This window comes from Gorilla gorilla, chromosome 19, assembly GCF_029281585.2.
Source record: "Gorilla gorilla gorilla isolate KB3781 chromosome 19, NHGRI_mGorGor1-v2.1_pri, whole genome shotgun sequence".
NCBI lineage: Eukaryota > Metazoa > Chordata > Mammalia > Primates > Hominidae > Gorilla > Gorilla gorilla.
The window spans coordinates 23,657,189-23,683,036 of record NC_073243.2 but is presented as its reverse complement, the minus strand read 5'-3'; the positions used below and the strand labels follow the sequence as shown (position 1 = coordinate 23,683,036).

The 25,848-nt window shown below is 44.2% G+C and overlaps 1 protein-coding gene and 1 non-coding gene across 13 annotated transcripts in view; one reads left to right on the top strand and one right to left on the bottom strand.

Moving 5' to 3' along the window:
* Positions 1-25,848, top strand: part of MYH10 (myosin heavy chain 10) — a 155,520-nt gene that overhangs the window by 100,867 nt on the left and 28,805 nt on the right. For all 12 annotated transcript variants that reach the window (XM_019013302.3, XM_019013298.3, XM_055367463.2 and 9 more), the window contains 11 exons: positions 7,729-7,922; positions 8,015-8,136; positions 10,065-10,134; positions 10,224-10,384; positions 15,016-15,124; positions 15,244-15,375; positions 16,258-16,464; positions 18,930-19,067; positions 20,202-20,325; positions 22,394-22,565; positions 24,017-24,229. In XM_019013302.3, the coding sequence (XP_018868847.3) occupies positions 7,729-7,922; positions 8,015-8,136; positions 10,065-10,134; positions 10,224-10,384; positions 15,016-15,124; positions 15,244-15,375; positions 16,258-16,464; positions 18,930-19,067; positions 20,202-20,325; positions 22,394-22,565; positions 24,017-24,229 (1,642 nt within the window). The remainder of the gene's footprint in view (positions 1-7,728; positions 7,923-8,014; positions 8,137-10,064; positions 10,135-10,223; positions 10,385-15,015; positions 15,125-15,243; positions 15,376-16,257; positions 16,465-18,929; positions 19,068-20,201; positions 20,326-22,393; positions 22,566-24,016; positions 24,230-25,848) is intronic.
* Positions 17,727-17,790, bottom strand: LOC115931319 (U7 small nuclear RNA). The gene has a single exon (XR_004067827.1). It is a non-coding gene; the product is annotated as a U7 small nuclear RNA (small nuclear RNA).

The following is a 25,848-nucleotide window of genomic DNA, read 5'->3' as shown; positions in this document are numbered from 1 at the left end:
GAGGCTCATTCCCCTCACTGTACCCTCACCTTGGCACTGAAAATGTTCCCGGTTCTGTCTCTCTCTGTGAGGTGTCCTTTGGTTGAGTTACTTAGCTGAACCAAGTACCAAGGATCTCAATCTCTGCTTCTCCTCGGAAGCCCATCCATCTACCAAGGCCAAATATATTCTTTGAGATTGTGTGTAATATTTTACAGCAAAATCGTTTTCTCTTTAATGCGCTTATGGATTCAAGACCACCACCCCAGAGAGGGCTAAGGGATTTTAAAATGAAAATGTAGGACTTTAATATTTCCAGTGATTTCTTGGAAGACAATGGATGAAGGAGTTTCTAGGGATCCAAATTGTGATTGCCTGTGATGTGCTGACATATGGTAAGCACCTCTCTAAAGCAGGTGACACAAAGCTGATAGGACCCATGTGCTTAAGTACATGTGTAATGATGGGAAAATATCATTATGAAGAGCATGCAGGCTTCTGGGACTGGTATAAAGAGAGATTTGCAGAAAAATCACAGGACAAGTACAGAAGAGAAAGGAACGGGGGAGAATAGGATTCCTAGAGGCAAATACGGAGGTCATATAAGTTTCTGCTATAAAGTCAAGGACTGTTTTCTTACAAGTATATTTTGAAAGTCTGGACCTCAGAGATAAACCGGTAGTGGAAGATGCAAGCAGAGTGAACCAGCAAAAAGGGGCTGTAACCTGAAAGCTACAGGCAGGGCTTTTGGACTAAAGGGGTGATGGGTAATAGGGTAATTGAGACTATCAAAGGCTTTAGACCTGATCCAAAGCATGTTGGAGGTACAATTATGTATCATTTTCACTAATGCTAGTTTATACCTGCACCTGCAATTTCCTTCATAGAACAGCACCAGTTAGGCTCTTTGAACCTCCATGTGTGCTAGATTGCAGCTGATAGGTCCGGAAGAGTGTACTACCAGAGCAAAAATTGGGGAAAACCTGAGAAGTCCAGGTAGAGTCAAGTATCATGACTGATAAGATGGTACCCATTTAATCTCCATATAGATTACATCCATTGATCATAACCTCCATCTCAAGTCCCATTTTAGAATCTGTGGTTTAGGTCTGACATAGTTTACGTGTTTAAATTGTTCTCGCTTTCAATGGATGAAGGTTTTTGTTATTGTTGCAGTATATTCTCCTCCTTCCTGTTTTTTGATCCTTGAGTGTTAGCAATAGTTGGAAACTCACCGAGGAGAAGCAGCGCTTGGGTACTGCAGCTTGAGTTCCTGAGGGCAAGTGCGGACAGCAACATTTAGTTCTCAGGGTTACTGTGAGTATCAACTGAGGCAACGTGAACCTGAATGCATGGCACATGGGGAGTGCCTGAATGTGTGGTGTTGTAGAGTTGCCGTTGCCGTGGCTGCATCTGCAGCAGCTGCTGCTGTAATTACAGAACAACAGAGAAACCCGATAAATGTTTATTTCCTTGGCTTTACTTAACGTAAGTCTAGTATCGCTCATAGTGTCCCAAGGTGCAGCTGATAGGCCGTGGTGCCAGGCTGCCCAGTCTCAGCATGAGTTGGGGACATGGGACCCCACAAGGGGAGAAAGTGAGCGCAGAGCACAGTGGAAGCTGCAGGCAAAGAGGGGCTTCCTGTCTGCCCAGCGCCTTAGATGGCCTGGCCGAAAGAGATAGGAAGGTAGATGGAAATAAGGGAGACATTCAAGTTTGGCTTGAGACTAGTGCTTGGGATAAAGAAGATTGCTTTCTCCTTAAATCATGTGCTTCCTGTCAACCTCTCAACTTCCTGGGGTTTTTCTAAAAATTTCCAAATGCTAGAGTAATTAGCAGATCGGTTCTAGCAACTAGTTATGTAACCACTGTAAACTTGTTATTACAGTACCACGTAACAGGGATATTATGGAGACAGACTGATGTTAAGATTGTTTCTGCGAATTCATAATAGTTAAATATATTTGTTTCCAAATTGTTTATAACAGTGACATTTTCATCTATATGAGGGTGGAATTGTCTTACCTTATTTAAATGAGTATTGAGAACCTGCTCCATGCCTCACACAGTGCCGGGCACTGGATACCTTTCATGAGGAGCGCGTGATGCTGCTCTCAGTCATCAGCATCTGGCTGTTGAAATTAACATTAAATAGGTTTCTTCCCCCTTTTTTGGTTTCCAGCTATATTAACTAGAATGAATTTCTGAAGATCTAGCTTAAATACTTGAAAGTAAATTTAGTAACACTAGTATTTTGGCCCATGCACAGATTTGAAAAACATAAAAACTTATGGACCCGTCTCCTAGATTATCCCCTAGAAGGGCCAGTTAAGGATTCGGCACCAAGCGTTGCCATTCCTTCTATGAAACTGTTGGTGGCAGTTTCATGATGAGATAGACGACACGTTGCATTTTCTCTCTTAAACTGCGAATATGTCCTCACAGATTTCAGTCTGGAACTCATCTAATTTCTGACTGTTTAAATACATTGTTATAGATTAGTAAATTAGGTGTTAGTAGAAAATACTTTTCAGGCTTCTAGAACCAAGTAATGAATTTAAATGCCCCCCAGCAATCCTAACCAGGGTCTCCTGACATCTCAGATAGAAGAATTTACAGTGCAAGAATAAACAAAGCTAATCTTTACCCTGAAACTGTGGCTGGAGGAAGGGCACTTGAGATTTAGAAGCAATATTAGGTCTTCCAGTGAGGCGCGCTGCTCATTTCAAGGAGCTGCTGGAGTCTTCTCTTCGCATTTTCTGCCTTTCTCTGGTTTCTGCTTTGATCAACAAGAAAATACTCTTAAAATAGAGTTTTTTCGGGTCTTGATTATTGAGTGAAATCATACATTATTAGTGTGGCTCAAATCATTTAATGAATTTCCCAAAGTGTTTCTCTTTTACCCACAAGATGATTTTGTTGGTGGAATCTAACCCTGAGTTTAAAATGTTGAATTAAAAACGGCCAGGCGCGGTGGCTCACGCCTGTAATCCCAGCACTTTGAGAGGCCGAGGCGGGCAGATCACAAGGTCAGGAGTTCGAGACCAGCCTGGCCAATATGGTGAAACTCCATCTCTGCTAAAAATACAAAAATTAGCCAGGCATGGTGGGAGGCACCTATAGTCCCAGCTACTCAGAAGGATGAGGCAGGAGAATTGCTTGAACCCAGGAGGCGGAGGTTGCTCTGGGCCGAGATTGTGCCACTGCACTCCAGCCTGGGTGACAGAGCAAGACTCCATCTCAAAAAAACAAAAAACAAGAACTGAAAGTCTAAAGCATTACTTTTTTTAATCTGAATATTTAGCTTTGGATTGTCCTTATTAAAATTAAATTTGAAAATCAGGATTATTATGACTATTTATTAGTTACTATATTTTTAAAAAACCACACACACAACACTGACAGCAGATTGTGTTTAAGAACTGCCCGTGCAGGCTAAAGTACTGCACAACCAGTGTAATTGATCCTTCCAGAGTAACATGGTGCTCTTCCTCTTTTGTTGTAGTGGTGATTTGTTCTTCTGGTAAACTTCGTGCAAGTTCACTTAGCAGATATTTATTAAATAGCTACTGTGTGCCCAGCACCAGGCACCGGCCAACATCTGGGGCTGGGAGATTGTCTCCGCTGATGGTTGGGGGGCCAGAGACACCATAGGCACAGCTTTCGGGGCCCTGAGTATGTGAGATGCTGGAAAAATGTTCCCTGGGGAAGCTCAGTCCAGTGAGAAGAAGCACAGAAACAGTGTGGAAGTCCTGTCCCAGGGATTTGAAGCCTAGAGAAGGGAGTGGCCTATTTAGCTTTGGAGGCAGGGTGAAAACCGAGCGTAAGAAGAGTTCCCTGAGGTAGCTGGTAAAGGAATGGAGATTTAAAAGTATTTAAGCATTTGCCAAGATGACTGGAGCGGGCTGGGCATTCCAGGCAGAGAGAAAAGGATGGAATGTGAAATCATTGTGTCTTTGGGAAAATGCAACTAGTTTGTACAGTTGGCCTTTAGGGGCATGTGTGAAAGGGACAAGAGAGGTGCCTTCATTGAACACTTGAATGTTTTTCAGGCTCACGACTCTGAAGCGTGGTCTCCTTAGCTCCATTTCAAGAGGAGGAAATTGAGGCTTAGAGAAGTTGGGTCACTTGCCCCAAAATCACCCAGCTCATGAGTGTGGTGTGTCTGACTCTGAGTGAAGGCCATTGCTGTGCTGTACTACTGAGCTGAGTTATTTGGACAATATCCGACAGGCTGTGGGAGAAACTCAAGGATGTTAATACTTAGTTTTGTCTTTTAGAAATGGCTGCTACATTACACAGGGACAAAAGGTGTAAACGAAGGAAACATGTAGCACTACGGGTAGAGGATGAAATGGGGGAGAAGTGCAGGATCCAGGTCAGAAGCAGGAGCCCAGCAAGGGCAGGGGAGAGGAGGGTGGATCGATGACATCTTAACTTTTGGCTTGACCACTTTTGGTCAGTGGTTCCATTGGATAGGAAACCCAGGAGGAAGAACAGGACAGAGGGTGGATCTGTGCTTGGGTTTAAGACATGGGCCTTTGTCCCCTCTCCATATCCTTCTTTTTTTTTTTTTTTTTTTTTTGAGACAGAGTCTCGCTCTGTTGCCCAGGCTGGAGTGCAGTGGCACGATCTCAGCTTACTGCGACCTCCGCTTCCTGAGTTCAGGCAATTCTCCTGCCTCAGCCTTCCGAGTAGCTGGAACTACAGGTGTGCACCACCACGCCCAGCTAATTTTTGTATTTGTTGTACTTTTAGTAGAGACAGGTTTTCACCATGTCGGCCAGGCTGGTCTCAAACTCCTGACCTCAAGTGATCCTCCCGCCTCGGCCTCCTAAAATACTGGGATTACAGGCATGAGCCACCATGCCTGGCCTTCATTCCTCTTTAACTCCTCCTCCTCTGCTGAGCTCCTTGGGGATGGTCTTAGGCCCTCCATCTCTTTCTGGTCTCCCCTAGATAAAAGTTGACAACTCCCAAATTTACCTTTCTAGTTCCAACCTCTCTTCCTAGCAGCAGACTGGAATTTTCCTCTTGTCACTTGACATCTCTCTTCCACTTCGAAGTCCCCCAGGCATCCCAGACTTACTTAGAGTTTGGGTCTTGTCTTCCCATCCACAAAACCCACTTCCCTCCTTGTCTTCCCTACCGCCACTCGGTTGCTCAAGCCAGAATCCTGGCAGTTATTCTTGAAATGCTCCTCTGCCTCACTTTGCATATCAAGTTCATCCAAGAGCAAGCCAGTCCTCCCACTAAAATACCTGTTGAATCTTCCTTCTCGATCTGTCTTTGTAATCTCACTAGCTCCAGCTGCCCTCATCGCCTAGACCCTGGACTCCTGGAAGGGTCACCTGTCTGGCCTCCCCACTTCCACTTCTCCCTCCCCCTTCCCCAGGCCATTCTGCAGGCAGCAGCCAGTGTGAGTGTCATAAGCTCCTCCTCACACTGGTGCCTCCTCCTCCGTGCTGGCCTTCCTTCGCTTCTTCCTGCCCCTGGTCTTTCACATATGCTGATTGCACCGACTGGAGTGGTCATCTTCCCACAGGCCCATTGTTAATTTTGGGGTATTATATGGCATTTCCCCAGAGAGATCTCTAACCACTCATTTCTCCTATGGCATCCTGTTATTTTCTTTGAATGCATTTCTCACTCTTTTTAATTACAAAGATATTTAATGTTTACATAATTTATCCACTGACATGTATATATGAAGTATGTTGGTGCCAGACATCATGCAGGGAGCAGGGATGCAACACTGAGTCAAAGCAGACATGCTAGGATTGAACAAGCATTTGTAGAAGGCAGAGGCACCTTTGTGACATCTGAGTGGAGAGTAGAATACAGGTGTTTGGCAGCTGGCTCTGGGTGGTCAGGTATATCTAGTTAGAGTCATAGCTGAGATCACCTGGGTTGGGAATATGGCTTGAGAAAAGCAGAGAGCCAGTGTCAGCATTTGTATCGTGCCTTATTCTAGAAGGGTTGCAGATGAATTGATTTGGGATCCCAGGTGAGTGCCATGAGGTACAGGAAAAGCAGAAGAGAAATCATCAAGAAACATGGGACTGAAGTAGTGAGGGGGAAGTAGGGTACAGGAGAAGGTGGAGCTCCTAAAAAAGCCAGGAGTGGAGAGTTTTTACAGTGGTGCTGTGACATCACCAGGTAAATGTACCAGGGTCAAGAAAAACAAGCACTGGGTGGTGTCTATTCATTTAGCAATTGACCAGTCATTGCCTGAGTAGTGTTGGGCAGGAGAGGAAGAGGACGGGCCATAAGCCAGCTGGCTACACACTGGGAAGTTAGTGGGAGAGGATATGGTGTAGCAACGGTGTGAACTACTCAAGAAAGAAGCGTGGCTCTGACAAGAGAAGTGGGCAGATACAGGGTCAAGGGAAGATCAGTATTTTATGGGGCCTGCAGAAGTGGGTTTGTGCTGCTTTCTGCTGGGGCAAGTGAAGAGGGAGAGGTTGAAGGCACAGGAAAGAATGGTGGTCTCTGAGGTAGACAGTCTCCAGTGCACAAGCAAAAGAGGTAGCTCTGACCCACACCCTTGAATCTGGTAGCTTTGCTTGGAAGCAGTTGTAGTGTAGTGTGCCTGCATGGGCCTGGAAATTAAACAGCTTTTACCCGCCCTTCTCCCAGCTTCCACTGAAGACCTGCATAACTTGAGCAGTTCACTTTTACCTCCCGGGGTCTTGGTTCTCTTCTGTTAAAAACCTCATTGGAGATTGATAATTGAATGAGATCTTGCACATAAAGCTCTTCATACAGTGTCAGGTCCCCATATGCTTCTGTCATAGGAAACAAATGAAAGAAATGAGGTGTCCATTAGGGTTGAGGAGGGCATTAAAGAGGGCAGTTCAGTTGATAATTCTGATTGATTTTAAAGTATTTGAGTAATGTGTTTCATTCATTTAACTTCTTTTCAATAAGAGGATATGTACATTATGCACCAAATGTTTTGCTTGTGGCTGATGTACTGTTTATGGTCTCATCATTAGAAGTACTAGGTCTTTGTGGACACTGTAAAAATATCAGTTGCTCTAACAAGGGAATGTCTGACAAGTTTAGCCATTGAACACCTAGGAAGCTTAGTCATTTATCTTTTCAGAAGAGTCCTTCCTATTTTGTGTTCTTGCCCTTTAATAAGTGTTATTCATGTTTTGAGAAGAGAGCTGAAGCTTACACATTGCTAAAAATCTGAACTCCTGTAATCTAATCTTCCTGCATTTGTTCCTAAAACTTGAATGACTTTTCTCACTGAATATCTAATGACTAATAAGAGAGAATTCTGGTCCCTAGTCCCTGAGGTTATTTGTTAAGTGGATTTGTACAATCAGATATTCTTATATATATTTTTATGAGCCATTTCCTATTTGGAGGCCTTTCACAGTATCAGTTTGTATGTATCAATAATGCCAGCCAATGAGTTTTCATTTTCCAAATAACTGTAAATGTAACAGGCAGAATGTTATCCAAGACAGTGAATTCCTGAAACTAGCGCAGCGGAAGGCATCTGCTGGTGTGTGTTGGTGTGGAGCTGTCAAAGCACTACAGTATCCTGCCATATAAGTGTGTGGCTGTTAGTTCCCGGCTTGTGCAGTGCCTAAGTATGCTGACTGCCTTACCTATATGGCATCTCCTGTCATTTGTTCCACAAAGCTTGTGCTGCTGCACTTTCACTGTGTCTTTTCTTTCCCTGCTAACGAGTGAGGTTTGGCTTATATTTGTTTTCTCCTTTCTTCTCCCCAGTGGACCGTATCGTGGGTCTGGATCAAGTCACTGGTATGACTGAGACAGCTTTTGGCTCCGCATATAAAACCAAGAAGGGCATGTTTCGTACCGTTGGGCAACTCTACAAAGAATCTCTCACCAAGCTGATGGCAACTCTCCGAAACACCAACCCTAACTTTGTTCGTTGTATCATTCCAAATCACGAGAAGAGGGTACGTGCTGAGCAAAACATATGCTAGTATTTAAAACTGATCTAGGTCAGATGCTAAAGATTAAACCATGAAACTACTGTTTGCTTGATTAGGCTGGAAAATTGGATCCACACCTAGTCCTAGATCAGCTTCGCTGTAATGGTGTCCTGGAAGGGATCCGAATCTGTCGCCAGGGCTTCCCTAACCGAATAGTTTTCCAGGAATTCAGACAGAGGTATTGCTAACTTTTACTTTTTTTGCTTATGTATCAGAGTTTATCTTGATATGAATTAAAACAGTGATAAAATAAGGAAATCTTTTTCCTTGTCCCCTACATAGTTTGTTTTCTTATATAGCAAACATATAGTGAGGTTCTGGAAAAGAGACAATCCTTACTACCTTGATTATTGGTAGGAAGATTGAGTGCCTACTTTATAAAAAGGGAGTGTGCTAGGAACTGCTATGGGTGCTGCAAAGAAACATGCCATGTTTTCAGGGCCCTGAAGTTAGCTTTGAGATAAACATAGAAAGCTGAAAGCTTACAGTTTACTCATTCAGACAGTTCTACCTGGGATTCAAACATAATTATTTTTATTTTTATTTATTTATTATTTTTGAGACGGAGTCTTCGCTCTGTCACCCAGGCTGGAGTGCAGTGGAGCCATCTCGGCTCACTGCAACCTCTGCCTCCCAGGTTCAAGCGATTCTCCTGCCTCAGCCTCCTGAGTTGCTGGGGCTACAGGCACGTGCCACCATGCCCAGCTAATTTTTTGTATTTTTAGTAGAGACGGGGTTTCGCTGAGCTAGCCAGGATGGTCTCGATCTCCTGACCTCGTGATCCCGCCTCAGCCTCCCAAAGTGCTGGGATTACAGGCCAAACATAATTATTTTAAAAATTGATTTTTTAAATAGATGAGTAATGTATGTTCCTTTTAGGAAAATTGGAAAATACAAGAGAAGTAAAAAAGTAAATAAAAATCATCGAGGAGTGATTCCTAAAAACATGTTGGGGTACTTCTTTCCATCTTTTCTCAATGAATATATCTGTATGTGTGTGTGTATGTGTATGTATTTTTTCCAATGTATGTGTATACATGTGCACACACATGCGTGCAATTACAGTCTTTTAGCTAACATGGGAAAGGAGTAGATAGAAAAGGATTAAGAAAAAACAAAAGGGAAAAGATCTATCAACTTGCAGTGGAAATGGATACAAACATATGATGAGAAAGTTATTTTTAACTTTTATTTGGTAATTTTCTTGAATAGTTACTTTTAGTTTGCTTTTTTTCTTCTTTTTTCTGGAAATCAGATTTGAAAGTATGACACCATTTGCTGTTCCATGAAATAAATGGTGCTGCCAGGTCAAAGAATGGTCTTTGTGCCCTTTCTCCCACTGTTCCAGATAGAATCACCTTGAGAAGCTTTTCCAGTCCATGTGTGTCTTCAGGAAAGCCATCATTCTGATCCCATTGTATGATGAAGTCTGGTAGATTTTCATTTTTTATTGTTAGGAGAAAAAGGGAGTATAATTGGCATCCAAGATACAAAGTTGATTGATGTAGCCAGGATTCCTCCTTTAATATATAGCCAGTATCTTTTATTTTTCTGATTGAGGTATAGACTGTATACAGTGAGGTACACAGATTTTAAATGTGCAGCTCAGTGAACATATGTATGTGTATACACCCAGACCAACGTCATGTCACATGTCACCCTGATATTTTCTGATGTTTTGAATAGAAGCCTATGAACACAGCTCTTACAGCCCTTCCTGTTATCTAATAAATGCTACAAATTGACAGTGACTTAAAGTACAGAAAGCCAGATTCTCTTTTGCGTCTTAAGGATATGAACATTTTATGGGAAATGAAGAAAAATGAAAGGTTTCTAAAACACCATACTTTTGATTTTTCTCTGCCACAACCTCCTAAACCTACTTTTTGACCTGAAAGAACTAACCTCATTTTTACTTATGAGAAATAAAGTAGATCTACAGAAAACATCAGATTATCACCAGTTCATTTCTTGAACATGTATTACATCATATCTTTAACATGTATTACCCAACATGTTATTGCCTCTTAGAGCAAAACACACAGTTAGTAGATACACATCATTCACAAATTTCTACAAAATACTTCTTGGAATATTTTCTTACAGATATGAGATCCTAACTCCAAATGCTATTCCTAAAGGTTTTATGGATGGTAAACAGGCCTGTGAACGAATGGTAAGGTTTTCTTGATCTTTTTCTGGCTTGTAGATTTAATCTAATCTTTCTTGTAGTTAAAAAAAGTAAATGAACTCTTTCTCTCTTAGATCCGGGCTTTAGAATTGGACCCAAACTTGTACAGAATTGGACAGAGCAAGATATTTTTCAGAGCTGGAGTTCTGGCACACTTAGAGGAAGAAAGAGATTTAAAAATCACCGATATCATTATCTTCTTCCAGGCCGTTTGCAGAGGTTACCTGGCCAGAAAGTGAGTGGGTATTCGCAAATTAATTGTTCACTGAGGAAGTGCTTGTGCTAGATAAGCATTCCATTTTGACCTAGGGGTGCAAGAGTGTGTGAGACATAGTCTGTCCTTACGGAAGTTGCTTTATAGTGGCAGAGATAGTCAGGTAAATACATGAACATTCTAAGTAATGGGATGTTGCAATACGAAAACACACAAGGAGGCTGGGCGTGGTGGCTCAGGCCTGTAATCCCAGCACTTTGGGAGGCTGAAGTGGGCAGATCACTTGAGCTCAGGAGTTCGAGACCAGCCAGGGCTTCATGGCAAAACCCCATCTCTACTAAAAATACAAAAATTAGCCAGGCTTGGTAGCATGCGCCTGTAGTCCCAGCTACCTGTGGGAGCTGAGGCGGGAGGATCTCTTGAACCCGGGAGGTCAAGGCTGCAATAAGCCAAGATGGTACCACTGCATGCCAGCCTGGGTGACAAAGTGAGACCCTATCTCAAACACACACACACACACGGGGCCAAGGGGTATGGGGTCCTGCTTCAGCTCAAGTCCTCAGAGAATGCTTCTCTGAGGCTGAAACCTCAAGGGTAAGAAGGCTGGCCCTGTGAAGGTAGGAGAGAGAAGCTTTTCAGTAAGGGAACTACAGCAGCATCCTGGCAAGAGTCTGGCAGCATTTGAGAAGGTGACACAGTCCAGTGTGGCTGGAGCAGGATGGGTGAGAGGGAGCAAGGTGAGAGAAGAGGCTTGAGAATCAGACGCTGGACAGGGGTTAGGAGTGCAGTGAGGGGGAATCTACACTGTCAAGGCCGCCTGGCTGCGGTGGGCAGAATCCATTGAGATGGGCCAAGAATAGAATTGGGAGGGCCAGTTGGGAAGCTGTCTTAGTGATTTGGGTAGAAGATGATGGTGCCTGGACCCAAGAAGGTGGTGGTGGAGAACGAGAGAAAAGTTGTTAAATTTGAGATAGAATTCAAAGGACTTAGAACTGATTTGGATTTAGAAGGTAATACTGGTATTTACTTCTTTCTACTGAACACTTCAGGTTTGGGAGTGAGAGAAGTTGAGACAGGTTGAATAGTTTGCCATCCAGACAGTTTTGAGCAAACAGAATCTGAACACCTGGACTGGAAGTCAGCACTCTGCAATAATGTCCTCTACATGTGGGTTGGAAAACAGCTCTGGTTCCTGGGCAGTCTGCTTGCCCAGACAGTGGTCAAGAGGGCTTTAAACGGAAGAAGGTAAAGGCAATACTTGTGGATTTTTGCCTATAAAATAGAATACAGAGTAAAAAGAGTAGCATGGAAAGTTGAAGACAAATAGATGATATCTTCGGGTTGATACTAAGAAACATTTGGCAAAAAGGAGTAAAAGAATTGGGTTTTTATTTTATTTTTTTGAGACAGAGTCTCGCTCTGTCGCTGAGGCTGGAGTGCAGTGGCGCGACCTCGGCTCACTGCAAGCTCCGCCTCCCGGGTTCATGCCATTCTCCTCCCTCAGCCTCCCGAGTAGCTGGGACTACAGGCGCCCGCCACCACACCCGGCTAATTTTTTGTATTTTTTTTAGTAGAGATGGGATTTTGCCGTGTTAGCCAGGATGGTCTCGATCTCCTGACCTTGTGATCCACCCGCCTCAGCCTCCCAAAGTGCTGGGATTACAGGTGTGAGCCACTGCGCCCGGCCGGGTTGTTATATACTAATATTTAGATACTATATAAATAATAAAGAGAACCTGTTGATAGCAAAGACTCTCCTCACTGTATCCACTGAACTGCAGAATGCCTAACATAGCATAAGGAGTGAGCAATGGCAGGTGCCAGGCTAACTTCATAGAGTTAGCAAAAAACTTGACACCTGCCAGAAACATGCTACAACTATCAAAAGTGCAGGAAACGAAGTATATAGATATACTTTGTGCAGCTTTTTCATTGATCTAAACCTTGCAAAATTTTCAAGACAGGAAGTTAAAAACAAAGATATTTCACTTGCATTATTTCGTCTTAAGGACTTAAAGCTAACAAATCCATGTAATCTTATATGTAAGCCAGCATGCCTTTGCCTTTGCAGCCCCTGTCCCTAAATATTTTATTCACACTATGCATATGGTAGGCTGGAACTTAAAATCAGGATACATCAAAAAAAGAAGATAACCTATTCAAAAGAACCAGATTGTACTGTGGAAAAAGGCAGAATAGTGCTTACAATAGTCAAAATAATAGGTATCTTTACAGAAATCCATGAACTTGAGCTTGAAGCACCCTGGAGGACACTGGGATAAGGATAAAAAGGGGGAAGGAGCTAAAGTGATTTTGAACACGTTTGAAGTCCACTTTCCAAACACTCGGAGATAGGTTGATGTCACAGCTCCCTCATGAAAACCTGGAGGACAGTGCCTGACACACAGGTGTAATAGAAATCAGCCGACCACTGCGGAGAAGGAAACCAGCTGCCTCATTCCACTAAACAAAGTGCCCGGCATGTTTCTGACTCATCATTTGACAGTTTTATCTCCCAGAGGGCCAAAGAAGCAACTAGGGCAGTAGTTTTTAATAAGAAGATTGGGTGAATTTGTACAGCATTCCTGAAGGAGATTGCAAGAATTGGAAGGTGGATGCTTAATAGATTCAAAAGTCACTTTTGAAACTTTTGTTTTTGTAGTAGAAACTCTTGGAATTAAGACTTGGCCAATCCCGGCCAGGCACGGTGGCTCACACCTGTAATTCCAGCACTTGTGGAGGCCGAGGCGGGGGGATCACTTGAGGTCAGGAGTTCAAGACCAGCCTGGCCAACATGGCGAAACCTGTCTCTACTAAAAATACAAAAAATTAGCAAGGCATGGTGGTGCACACCTGTAGTCCCAGCTTCTCGGGAGGCTGAGGCACAAGAGGGAGGCTGAGGCACGAGAATCGCTTGAGCCCAAGAGGCAGAGGTTTCAGTGAGCCAAGATTGCACCACTGCACTCCAGCCTGGGCGACAGAGCAAGACTCTGTCTCAAAAAAAAAAAAAAAGACTTGGCTAATTCTTTTTGGCTGGTAGGAATAAGTTAGAAGGTTTTGTAAGGAGCAAGAATAAAAACAGTTATGAAGCAGTGGGCTCAGGGAAAATTCTAACCAGCAAGGAGGAATTCGTTGGCAGTGTGGCAGTTGTGGGATTCTTGCAAGGAAATGTGACAGGTAGGTAATTTTTGCTCTAAAACAGCAACTGTCTGTCTTTTCTTAAGACACTCCCACTCCTGATACTGCTGTTTGCTGGAGTGAATGAATAATTCGAAATGTTTTTCTTATTTTTTCCATCGCCTTCAATTGCTTCTCTTTCCCAGGAGAGTCCTATAGCTACTCCTGCAAGCCGTTATAAAAGGACTCCAGAGAAACAATTACAGATTATTTCTAGGAAATACCCAGTTAATTTACTCAACAAACATCCTCAGGAGGCCTAGAGTCTGTCGGTCACTTGGTTGTGCCAACAAAAATGCCTGGGCCATGATCCCTGCTCCTGAGGAACTCAGAGTCTAGGTGGGAGCGCAGCCGTGTGAGTGGACTGTCGGAGTGGAGCATCAGCACTGTTAGCGGGGCCCAGGAGACTCGGAGGCCATTCTGATGCTCTGGAATGCAGGGATGAGATGTCCAGTAGTGGGTAGTCCCCAGAGGAGTGCAGCGTGCCAGGCACTTGGATGTGGCTGAGGAAAAGCCGCTAAGTTCTGAGTCTGGGAGTCCTTTGTCAAGATCTAAAATGCAGCTTCTGTAGCGTGGTGGGATAGAAAGCCGACTGCTGGAAGCCAGGAAGTCAGTAATAGGAACGTTTGCCTGTGGACCCTGAGAGTTTCATAAGGAGTAGAAAAATGTCAGTTGTCTGTCGAAGGAACCGCAAGGTAATGAGCTTCATTTGGGCCTGGGGGTTGTTTTTGGCAGGAGGGGGGTTGAGGGTTTCTGTGTTCCTGAAGGAGAGTGAGAAATTGAAAAATAGTAGAGTGAAGGCGAATGGGAACTGGGTCTCAGACCCTGCTGTGGGGCTGAGGAGGTGACAGGGTGTAGTGGGAAGCCCAGGTATGGTCACAAGGAGGTGAGGGCTCCACAGATCTAGAGTCATCTCCAGGCCCTGGAGGAGGCCGGGCCATAAATGAGAGACATTGACAACCCCATTGTAGCTTTTGAGTGCTGCGCTCCATTGCGGCAAAGTGGAGGGAAGGAGGAGAAAAATTACCTTGGGGGTTGGGGAGAAATGTTTCTTCTGTGACATATCAAAAGGAAAACGGGAGTAGCTCCTAAAGGCACGATAAAGAGCAGCAGCACAGAGAAAACGGGCCCTTCTGTCTACAGTCTTCATTGCCTCAGGAAAATCGGTTTCTTAGTGTGCGCAGTGTGGGTATATGGCTGAGTGGCAGCAGGAGAATGTGCAGGGCAGCGTCCCTGAAGAAAGTCAGTGCAGGAACTGGTGCCAGGGGCCTGAGGTGGGCTGAGCAGGCCAACAAGCCAGTGTGGCTTCGAGCGGCCAGAACGGCTTCCTTGTGCGTTTCACCCAGGACTTGATTGATGCAATCATTCCCTATCCTAGACAAAGAAGAACACGGGCCTTTAGAAAGGCTTCTTATGACAACAGCCATTCAAGCACTTTTTTCTTTATATCATAAGTTTTTCTTATTGTTCTTCAGGGCCTTTGCCAAGAAGCAGCAGCAACTAAGTGCCTTAAAGGTCTTGCAGCGGAACTGTGCCGCGTACCTGAAATTACGGCACTGGCAGTGGTGGCGAGTCTTCACAAAGGTGAGCTTGGCTCACTTCTTTCCAGATCCCTTTCAGATAGCAGAGTCTGATCAGGAAAAACCCATAGGAAAGAGCTGGAATGATAAAAAAAAAAAAAAAACTGCTTAATTTTGTCATAGGTGAAGCCGCTTCTACAAGTGACTCGCCAGGAGGAAGAACTTCAGGCCAAAGATGAAGAGCTGTTGAAGGTGAAGGAGAAGCAGACGAAGGTGGAAGGAGAGCTGGAGGAGATGGAGCGGAAGCACCAGCAGGTGTGTGCAGTGACCTTGTAACTCACACTTGGCCCTGAATCCCTATGAGATCTTGCACTGGCAGCAACCCCCACACATTTCATTATGAATAGCTATACCCACCATATCATCTTATTTTATGGGAGGCCTTTTCACTCATTTCCAAATTGTATATATTTTGCCAATAGAGTTAACAGATACATTCTGCCTTGCATTTTAGATTTGTAGAAGTTAAAATCAACCTTACCTCTTGCATCTTTGCTTTTGTTATTCTTGCTGTCAAGCATGTACTTAACACCTGTTTTCGATGAGGTTCCCAGTACTGTCACCTTCCTATGTCTGTTTATGAGGGGAAATAGAAAAATAGTCAAAGGACGAGATGCTTGAGTAGAGGTCACCACCTGAACTTCTCTAGCAGCAGTGGCCTTGAATGTGTGTCCCTCTTCTGGGAAGTTTTCTTCATGGACAAAGCTGAGGCTCAGGAGATGTTTGTTGTGGCAATAATAGAATTATAGTGTTCAAGGCCAAAAATATTAACAATAAAGGCCAAGGATATCACTTACTACCAAACAGGCATTAGTAATCACCATGAACTTTATGGCATTTGGATAATATTTTCACTCTCCTATTTATCTGTCCCTTGTAAACTACCTTCATAGATGAACTATAATGAATTTAATATGTATTATTCACAGTAACTTGAGACAACAGGAACAACCAAAATATTTTCATCTTGCTTATTTTGCTATAGACAAAAACGTATTTGAAAGTTCTTCCTGTGATGTTATATATTTTTATCTCCCAGTTTCTTTGATGTGCATTGACCATTGAAATCACGGCGAATATATATACTGTGTACGTATGTAATAGGGGCAAATCACAGACACTTTATTGTGATTGCAGCTTTTAGAAGAGAAGAATATCCTTGCAGAACAACTACAAGCAGAGACTGAGCTCTTTGCTGAAGCAGAAGAGATGAGGGCAAGACTTGCTGCTAAAAAGCAGGAATTAGAAGAGATTCTACATGACTTGGAGTCTAGGGTTGAAGAAGAAGAAGAAAGAAACCAAATCCTCCAAAATGAAAAGAAAAAAATGCAAGCACATATTCAGGTATGTATAATAATTTTTACTTAGAAGCATATTTTGGATTTTCAAGTGGATCTGTTGAATAAACAGAAGTTATGTGTTTGGATTCTTAAGTCCACAGAGAAGCAAAAGGGTTCTGGGTTATGAGAAGCCACTCTTAGAAAGATGACCATCATTTGAAACACACCTATAATAGATTTTCTTTGAACACAGATTTGTCATTTTGTATAGGAATCTTTTTTATGTTCTAAGTGGCATCTTACAGTTTGCAAAGAGATTCACAGTCGCAAACCTCCCAGGATCTATAGCATTCTGTAGAAGACCTAACTTGTTCTTCATGTTGTCAGTGATTCTGTTGCTCACTCCATTCATTAGATAGACATCTACTACGTGGTTTGGCTAATAAGAAACGCTCAGCACTGACATAGGAGGTGGCCAACAGTCAGAATGAGAATTTTTAAAAATTAGCCCTTCCCTGGTACTTAACTTTCTTTTTGAAATACAGGCTGTACTCACGAGGCACAATTTTTGGATTCTGATTGAAACAGACAAATGTGCTTTTTAAATGGTCTTTATATTTTAGAGGTACAGCCTGAAGGTTTTACAAGTGAAATATGATGTCTGGGATTTGCTTCAAAATAACCTAGGGGGAGAAGGGAGCAGGTGGAGGCACACATGAAATGGAATTGACCATGAGTTGATGCTTGTTAAGGTCAAGGTGATGCTTCTGTGTGGGGCTTATTATGCTGGTCTGTGTGCTTGTATGTGTGTTTGAAATTTTTACAAGAAAACACTCATTTTTTGCCATGGTTTCATTCTAAAATTAACAATGAGTAAATTATTTAGCCGAAGTTACTCTTGAACATTTCCTTAAGTTGGCCATGTGTTGATTTGTACAACCCTAGTTTTGGTTTTTTGGGGTTTGTTTTTGTTTTTGTTTTTTTGTTCTGTTTTTGAGACGGAGTCTTGCTTTGTTGCCCAGGCTGGAGGGCAGTGGCGCAATTTCGGCTCACTGCAACCTCCACCTCCTCGGTTCAAGTGATTCCCTTGCCTCAGCCTCCCCAGTAGCTGGGATTACAGGCGCCTGCTACCACGCCCAGCTAATTTTTGTATTTTTAGTAGAGACGAGGTTTCACCACGTTGGCCAGGCTGGTCTCGAACTCTTGACCTCAGGTGATCCACCCACCTCGGCCTCCCAAAGTGCTAGGACTACAGGCGTGAGCCACTGCGCCCAGCCTGGGTTTTGTTTTGTTTAACTTTTTTTTTAATTTCGTTTTTTGGAGGGGGTGGGAGCTTTCCACCAGAAACCGGAAATCCTGCTAGACAAATTCTAAAAGAACTGTAACACTTTGTTTTTAATTTTAATTTTTATGCGTATATATTAAGTGTGTGTGTGTATATGTATATATATATATATATATATATGGGGTACATGAGATGTTTTGATACACGCATGTAGTGTGTAATAATCACCTCATAAAATGGGGTAATCTATCTGTGATCCTGTGTAATAGCATGTTTATCATAAACAGTAATGTAGATTATAAAGATCTGCACGTTCTAATAAAAATACATGTAAACTCTATGCTCCCGCCCAGTTTGATGAGGTGCTTCTGCTGTGAAAGGTACACTTGAACTGAGACAGCTCATTTCTCACGACCTGTACTATTTAAATTGTTTTCATGTTCTCTTTCTCTCTTCTTTGGCCGAACATGTATATAGTTGGATTCAGCTAAATTAAATACACATTTGATGAGTGCTACTACATTATTCATGTTTGCCTGTGTTGCTATTATTCCAAAATGTGAATTTTAATTACTATATATTATTCCATTTAACAAATGTGCCAACATTTAATTACCAAGACCTTTTTGTAGCATGTTCATAGTTACTCAATATTATAAATAACTTATCACGGTATGTCTTTTTATATAAATTGCATCTGTGACAATTTCCTGAAATTGCTGGTTGAAAGGAAAGGCTCATTTTTAAAGCTATGTTTTGCCATGTTGGCTTCTAGAAGGATTGACCCAGTTTGTACTTTAGCCTGTAGCAGATACAAATGTCTATTTCACATAACTGCATTTCATATTTTTTTAAATATCCTTGGCATTTTGAGAATCAAAAATTAGTATCTAGGCTGAGGCGGATGGATCATGAGGTCAGGAGATCAAGACCATCCTGGCTAACATGGTGAAACCCCATCTCTACCAAAAAAAAAAAATCAAAAAATTAGCCGGGCGTGGTGGCGGGCACCTGTAGTCCCAGCTACTCGGGAGGCTGAGGCAGGAGAATGGCGTGAACCCAGGAGGTGGAGGTTGCAGCGAGCCGAGGTGGCACCACTGCACTTCAGCCTGGGCAACAGAGCGAGACTCCGTGTCAAAAAAAAAAAAAAAAATTAGTATCTCATTGTAATGCATTCCTGTGCACAATGAATGTGTGGTCAAATCTCGAGAAAGTGGCGAGACTGACTGTGTGTTCTTCACAAGGACCTGGAAGAGCAGCTGGACGAGGAGGAAGGGGCTCGGCAAAAGCTGCAGCTGGAAAAGGTGACAGCAGAGGCCAAGATCAAGAAGATGGAAGAGGAGATTCTGCTTCTCGAGGACCAAAATTCCAAGTTTATCAAAGTAAGAGAGTGTTCCCACAAAAAGCTGATTTTAGTTACGGAAAATATTTATATAATATTATGTTGATACACTCATTGAAAGTGACCTCAAACAGAAATTTCTCAAGATTTTAGGTTCATTTACTGAATTTTCTCTGTAAGTCTCTACTTGTATAGATTTCTAAAGATACAGGCACCACTGAATTTTTTAAACCTTATCAAATATCCTGATAATCTTTTAGACTTGTAACATGTGCATTTTGTGCATAATGGTCACTCAATGATGACTTGTCTCCATCTGTGCAAGCATTAATTCATCCACCATTGACTGTGGGACTCTGAATACCAGGCAGCTGGGCCAAGCTCCCGGGGTGGGCACCAAGACGTGTAAGCCTTTCTGCCCTTTTGGAGTACAGTCGTGTGTTGTTTAACGATGAGGACACATTCTGGGAAATGCATTGTGAAGTTATTTTATCCTCGTACAAACATCACAGAGTGTATGGACACAAACTAGATGGTAGAGCCTGCTATACACCTAGACCAGACGGTGGGCCGATTGCATCTAGGCCACACACTTGTACAGCATGTTACTGTCCTGAATACTGTAGGCAGTTGGAACACAGTGCTAATAAGTACTTGTGTATCTAAACATATCCACACAAAAGTCCAGTAAAAATATGATAGAAAAGGTACGGTAAAAATGACAGAAAAGATTTAAAATGGCACACCTCTATTGGGCACTCACCATGAACGGAGCTTGCAGGACTGGAAGCTGCTCTGGGTGAGTCAGTGAGTGAGCGCTGAGTGAATGTGAAGGCCTAGGACATTGCTGTACATGACTGCAGACTTTATCAACATGGCACACTGAGGCTGCAGTACATTTATTTTAAAAATAGAGTAATTGCACTGTGGTGTTATGACAGCTCTTGATGAAGTTTTCAGCTCCATGATCATCTTAGGAGACCACTGTCGTGTATCCGGTTCATCATTGTCGGAAACATCGTTCTGCAGCATGTGACTGTGTACAGTCTGCTGGGGGAGGCAGTGCCGATAGAACTTATTTTCCCTCGAGTCAAAGTTGACCTTTATGAGGAATACAGAACCCAAGTGGTCATTCTGAATGGCTTTTCTGAAGCAGTCAATTTTTCCTGTCCAGGAAAAGAAACTCATGGAAGATCGCATTGCTGAGTGTTCCTCTCAGCTGGCTGAAGAGGAAGAAAAGGCGAAAAACTTGGCCAAAATCAGGAATAAGCAAGAAGTGATGATCTCAGATTTAGAAGGTTAGTGTTTGGGGCTAGAGAAATCGAGGACTAGGACATGTGAGTGTTTAGCTTTTACTGTAATCAGAACATGCAAAAATAAAAAATATACATGATGATTACTAACAATAAGGACCTTCAGTTTGGGTTGACTTATTAAAATAGGTCCCTTGGCTGGGCACGGTGTCTCAGGCCTGTAATCCTAGCACTTTGGGACGCTGAGGCAGGAGGATCTCATGAGGCCAGGAGTTTAAGACCAGCCTGGGCAGCATAGTGAGACCCCATCTCTACAAAAAATTTACAAATTAGCCTGGCGTAGTGGTGCACATCTATAGTCCCAGCTACTTGGAAGCTGAGGCAGAAAGATTGCTTGCACCCAGGAGCTCACCAGAGTGAGCTCACTCTGGTGAGCTGTGATCATGGGGTGACAGAGGCAGCAGAATTGCTTGCGCCCAGGAGCTCACTGTAGTGAGCTATGATCATGCAACCGCACTACAGCCTAGGTAACACAGTGAGACCCTGTATTTAAAACATAATAAAAAGGGGTCTTAAGATTATTTTGTGTTGCCTTGAAATGATGATAAAATGGTTTTCCTTTTTCTTTTTTTTTAAGATGGAATTTCACTCTTGTTGCCCAGGCTGGAGTGCAGTGGCGCAATCATGGCTCACTGCAACCTCCATCTCCCGCGTTCAAGCGATTCTCTTGCCTCAGCCTCCCCAGTAGCTGGGATTACAGGCATGCACCAACCACACCTGGCTAATTTTGTATTTTTAGTAGAGATGGGATTTCACCATGTTGGTCAGGCTGGTCTCAAACTCCTGACCTTAGGTGATCCACCCACCTTGGCCTCCCAGAGTGCTGGGATTACAGGCGTGAGCCATGGCGCCAGGCCTGGTTTTCCTTTTTTAACTTTGGTACTGTGGTAAAAGATACTGCTCTTTGGTGGGCGTGGTTGGGGTTATATTGTTTGGGTCCTACAGACCATTGCGTTTAATCTAAAGCTGCATTAAAGTGCCCACAAAGTACCTCACAAAGGGACTGGCCAGTGACATAAAAGCTGGCAGATACAGAGAAGACACTACTGAGGGCCAAGCCACAGTGTAATCTCAGGAAATCCTAGGACATTACAGCTTCTGCAAAAGAAATAAGAAAAGAGGATGGAAGTTGGAAAGAGCAGCTAGAGACCGGTACCATCACCAGGGGGAGGGAGCTCTGTGCAGGCGCCTGCAGGCAGGTGCCCACTCTTGGTTAATGTGTGCGTTTATGATAGGAAGACGATGGGGTTGGCTTTTAAAAAATATTTGGGGTTTTATTTGTTTGTTTTAGTATAAACAAAAGAGGCCATGTCAGTATGAAATTACTTTCATAAACCATTTGTACTAGTATATGGTTCTTCTGCTGAGGAAGTACCCATAAGCACATGTGCTTTTTCACTCACCTGTTTGATCAGCCTGTGACACTCGGTCTCATCCTCTCAGCAGATTGGTTCCTGGTGGAGAACACTAAGGCATACAGGTTGTTGCGAGGAAATAAATCATTCAGTGAAATAGATCACTAGGGCTAACTGAGAGATCACTGCAGAATTTTAGAGGGGAGGGTGGAAAAAAGGCCTGGCCCTCTCTGCCCACTCTTCTGTCTCCTCTCTCCCAGTACTCGAGGACGGCAGTTTTCTTGGTTCAGAACAGGGGTTCCCATGGAAAAGGGAATGGGGTGACAGGCAGCTACGATTGCTGCCCCAGCACCTGCTGAGCCACTTTGCAAACCTGGGCACAGTGATGTGTTTGACATGAGGGGATTCCAGCTCCCTTCGGCTCTCACAGTGTGGTCTCACCTCCCATGAAAGGACATTCTTAGGACACTCAACTTCTTCCTTAAAATTCCCTCCCCACACTAATTTATCTCCCCTCCAGATCTCGGTGGGTTTGAAATGACTGAGCAGTTGACATCAGCGCATGACCATGTCATCAGGGCAGTGACATGCTTTTGAATAAAATGGCTAATTTTCAACTTGGATCAGTCTGTATTTTAGTTTATTCCTGTGGTGAGTCACTCGGTGTGTTGAAGAGCTTCTTATGTCTTACCTTAAAGAACGCTTAAAGAAGGAAGAAAAGACTCGTCAGGAACTGGAAAAGGCCAAAAGAAAACTCGACGGGGAGACGACCGACCTGCAGGACCAGATCGCAGAGCTGCAGGCGCAGATTGATGAGCTCAAGCTGCAGCTGGCCAAGAAGGAGGAGGAGCTGCAGGGCGCACTGGCCAGGTCTGCAGCCCAGCAGCTGTGCTGCACGGGAGCCCGTGGGGCTGAGTTTCAGCAGACTTTGTTATGTTCGGGAGCATTCAAAAATCCTGGGAGAGTGAGATGGGGTTTGCTTGCTGTTTGGTGTGACCTGAGAAAGTGAAAAGCCCAGGTGTACAGAATTTGTGTCAGGGCAGCAAGAAAGTCTCATAAACCATCTCAATATTTATACTTTAAAATGACAAATTATATTATGAAACCCTTGGAAATTCACACCAGAACAAATTATTTCACTATAACAAATGTTTTGGTCTCTGTACATTACAGATTAACTGTAGTATGTTTTATTTATTTATTTTTTTGAATGGAGTCTCACTCTGTCACCCAGGCTGGAGTGCAGTGGTGCAATCTCAGCTCACTGCAAACTCCACTTCCTGGGTTCAAGCAATTCTCGTGCCTCAGCCTCCTGACTAGCTGGGATTACACGTGTGCACCACCACACCAGCTAATTTTTGTATTTTTAGTAGACATGGGGTTCCACCATGTTGGTCAGGCTGGTCCCAAACTCCTGACCCCAAGTGATCCACCTGACTTGGCCTCCCAAAGTGCTGGGATTACAGGTGTGAGCCACCACGCCCAGCCTGTAGTATGTTTTAGAACTTGAAGGGAAATCACTTTTCAGAAATAATATTTCTCCACTGAGAGCATGATTCAATAATCAGTTCTAAACCATTCAGTTTAGAATGCAAATCAGATGTAATAAATATATGTCTAATGTTTCATTTCTTTATAAAGAATAACTATTTGGCTACATGGTTGTAATACTTGGAGTTTATAATGTGTTACAATCAAAATCTTTCAAGAAAAATCTCCCTTACCTCAAACATCCCAACTATTGCCAATCAGAAAAATCTTCCAACATTTTAAACCACAGACATAAACAAAAAGATGCCCTATGGAAGAGAGGCACCTGGAGGGTATGAGGATGAGAGCCTCTTTCTTCTACTGTGTTCTCTGAGCATCCCTGGTTTGGCTGGGTTCTGGTGTGTTCTCTGAGCATCCCTGGTTTGGCTGGGTTCCGGTGTGATGAGGAGGTCTGTCACTCCTTCATAGTTAGAAGCAGATTTTTAACTATAACAGCCTTTGACTTCAGAGAAAATGTTTTCATATTCTAAGGGCTAAAGTAAGAGTGTCCTACCTTTTAATGGAGAAGCATGGTCGTTTGGAAAGGGGGCTGGGCTGGAATCTAGTTCTGGCTCTGCCACCATTAGCTTTGGGGCCTTCAGCAAGGCCTCTACCTGAGAACCTCCTCCTGCCCTAGCAGGTGCTGAGCATCTGCACCAGCCTCAGGCCCCAGGAGGAGGGATGTGGGACTGGGGTCTCGTGGAGAGGTGCTCAGGGGCTGGGGCTCGCCTGAGAAACAGGCTATCCGGGTGCCATCTCTGAGTGCCTCTTGCGCCTGGGTGTTTTAACAGAGGTGACGATGAAACACTCCATAAGAACAATGCCCTTAAAGTTGTGCGAGAGCTACAAGCCCAAATTGCTGAACTTCAGGAAGACTTTGAATCCGAGAAGGCTTCACGGAACAAGGCCGAAAAGCAGAAAAGGGACTTGAGTGAGGAACTGGAAGCTCTGAAAACAGAGCTGGAGGACACGCTGGACACCACGGCAGCCCAGCAGGAACTACGGTGAGTGTGGGAGAGGAAGCAGGGTCCAGGCCCCCGCCGACCTCTCCACCGAGCCCATGCAGAAATGCCTGGTGTGCTTGCTGTCTTTGGGAGGTGGTGTGCTTTTCCTTGTGATGGCAGGTGGAACGGTGATTAAATGGTAATGGTTAGAAATAGACCAGCCTATGGGTAGAAATACCTGTGCAGGGGTGGGTGGGTAAACCAGCAGACTGAGGGACACAGAGTGAGATGGATGTGATCGGAAAAGCTGTGGTCAGTGATGGATATCTAGGGGGAGAGAGTGACAACTACACAGAGCAGGGGGCAGTGAAAAGAGATTTAGATAGATAGGACCAGAGGGAGAAGGGTAAACACAGGAATAGGAGGAGATACCCAGAAGGCCAGGCACATATGCTGGCAGTGCCAGGTGGTGTGAACGGTGTAGGTAACCAGCTGAAAAGGGAAGGGTGCCTTCACAAGGGTGAGAAGAAGGCTGGTGCATGCACTGGGACAGAGTGTGCAGTGGGCAGAGGCATATGCAGCATCATGAGCCAGCAGCCAGGGCGGGCATGAAAAAAGTGACGAGCATAGGTGAACATGGCCAGAGAAGGCTCCCGGGTAGAAAGCTGCAGTGTGGCAGCCCACGAGTCGCAGGAGAGCCTTGGCAGTGAGCCGGTACGCAGGCCTGGAGGTGCTGGCCTGCGGCTCCCACGGACTCATAGGTGTCATCACTGTGGAGAGCAGCGTGGAGGGTGTGCCAGCTTGCTGTCCTGGCAGAGGCCATCTGCTCCCTCCCAGACTCACACTGCCAAGTGCCTCAGGGCCACCCCAGGAGTCCCAGCCAGAAGGGAACCCTCGCGCCTTGGCTGGCTGCAGGCACACCTGCTGGCTCTTCCAGGGTGTGAATGATGGAAAGGATAGCCCATCACCCTGGGGAGTTGCTGAGGCCTGGAATAAAGCAAGAAGGAGAGAGGGAATTGTTTATGAATGCAAGTGTGGCCAGAGAGGCAGAAAATGACCCAGAGCAACCAGGAGGGAAACAGGTTGTGGTGAAAACCAGTGCATTTCCCCAGAGGACAAGGATGTCATCAGCTGGGTCCACCCAGCAGCTGGAAACCTGGGCACTTGGTCGTGGAAAGAATGACATCATGGTGTCCACAGGGCAGGCCGGCTCGATTGAGCAGTGAGACTGAGGTCAGATGGTGGGTGTGGGGAGGCTCTCTGTGCTGGAGAACAGAGGGGTGAGCCTTGGAATGTTTGCCATGATCCTAGCCATGAATATGTACAGCTATGGCAGCCGGACAGAGGTTGGTTGGTTTTTGTCTTCAGCTTTTACCCAGAGAGAGGAAAAACCCCATCTGAGCCAGGCATGGTTCGAGGCTTCCTACCCCACTTTTTTATTTTATTTTATTTTATTTTTTTATTTTTTTGAGACGGAGTTTTGCTCTTATTGCCCAGGCCGGAGCACGATGGTGCGATCTCGGCTCACTGCAACCTCCGCCTCCCGGGTTCAAACGATTTTCCTGCCTCAGCCTCCCGAGTAGCTGGGATTACAGGCATGCGCCACCACGCCCGGCTAATTTTGTATTTTTTGGTAGAGATGGGGCTTCTCCATGTTAGTCAGGCTGGTCGCAAACTCC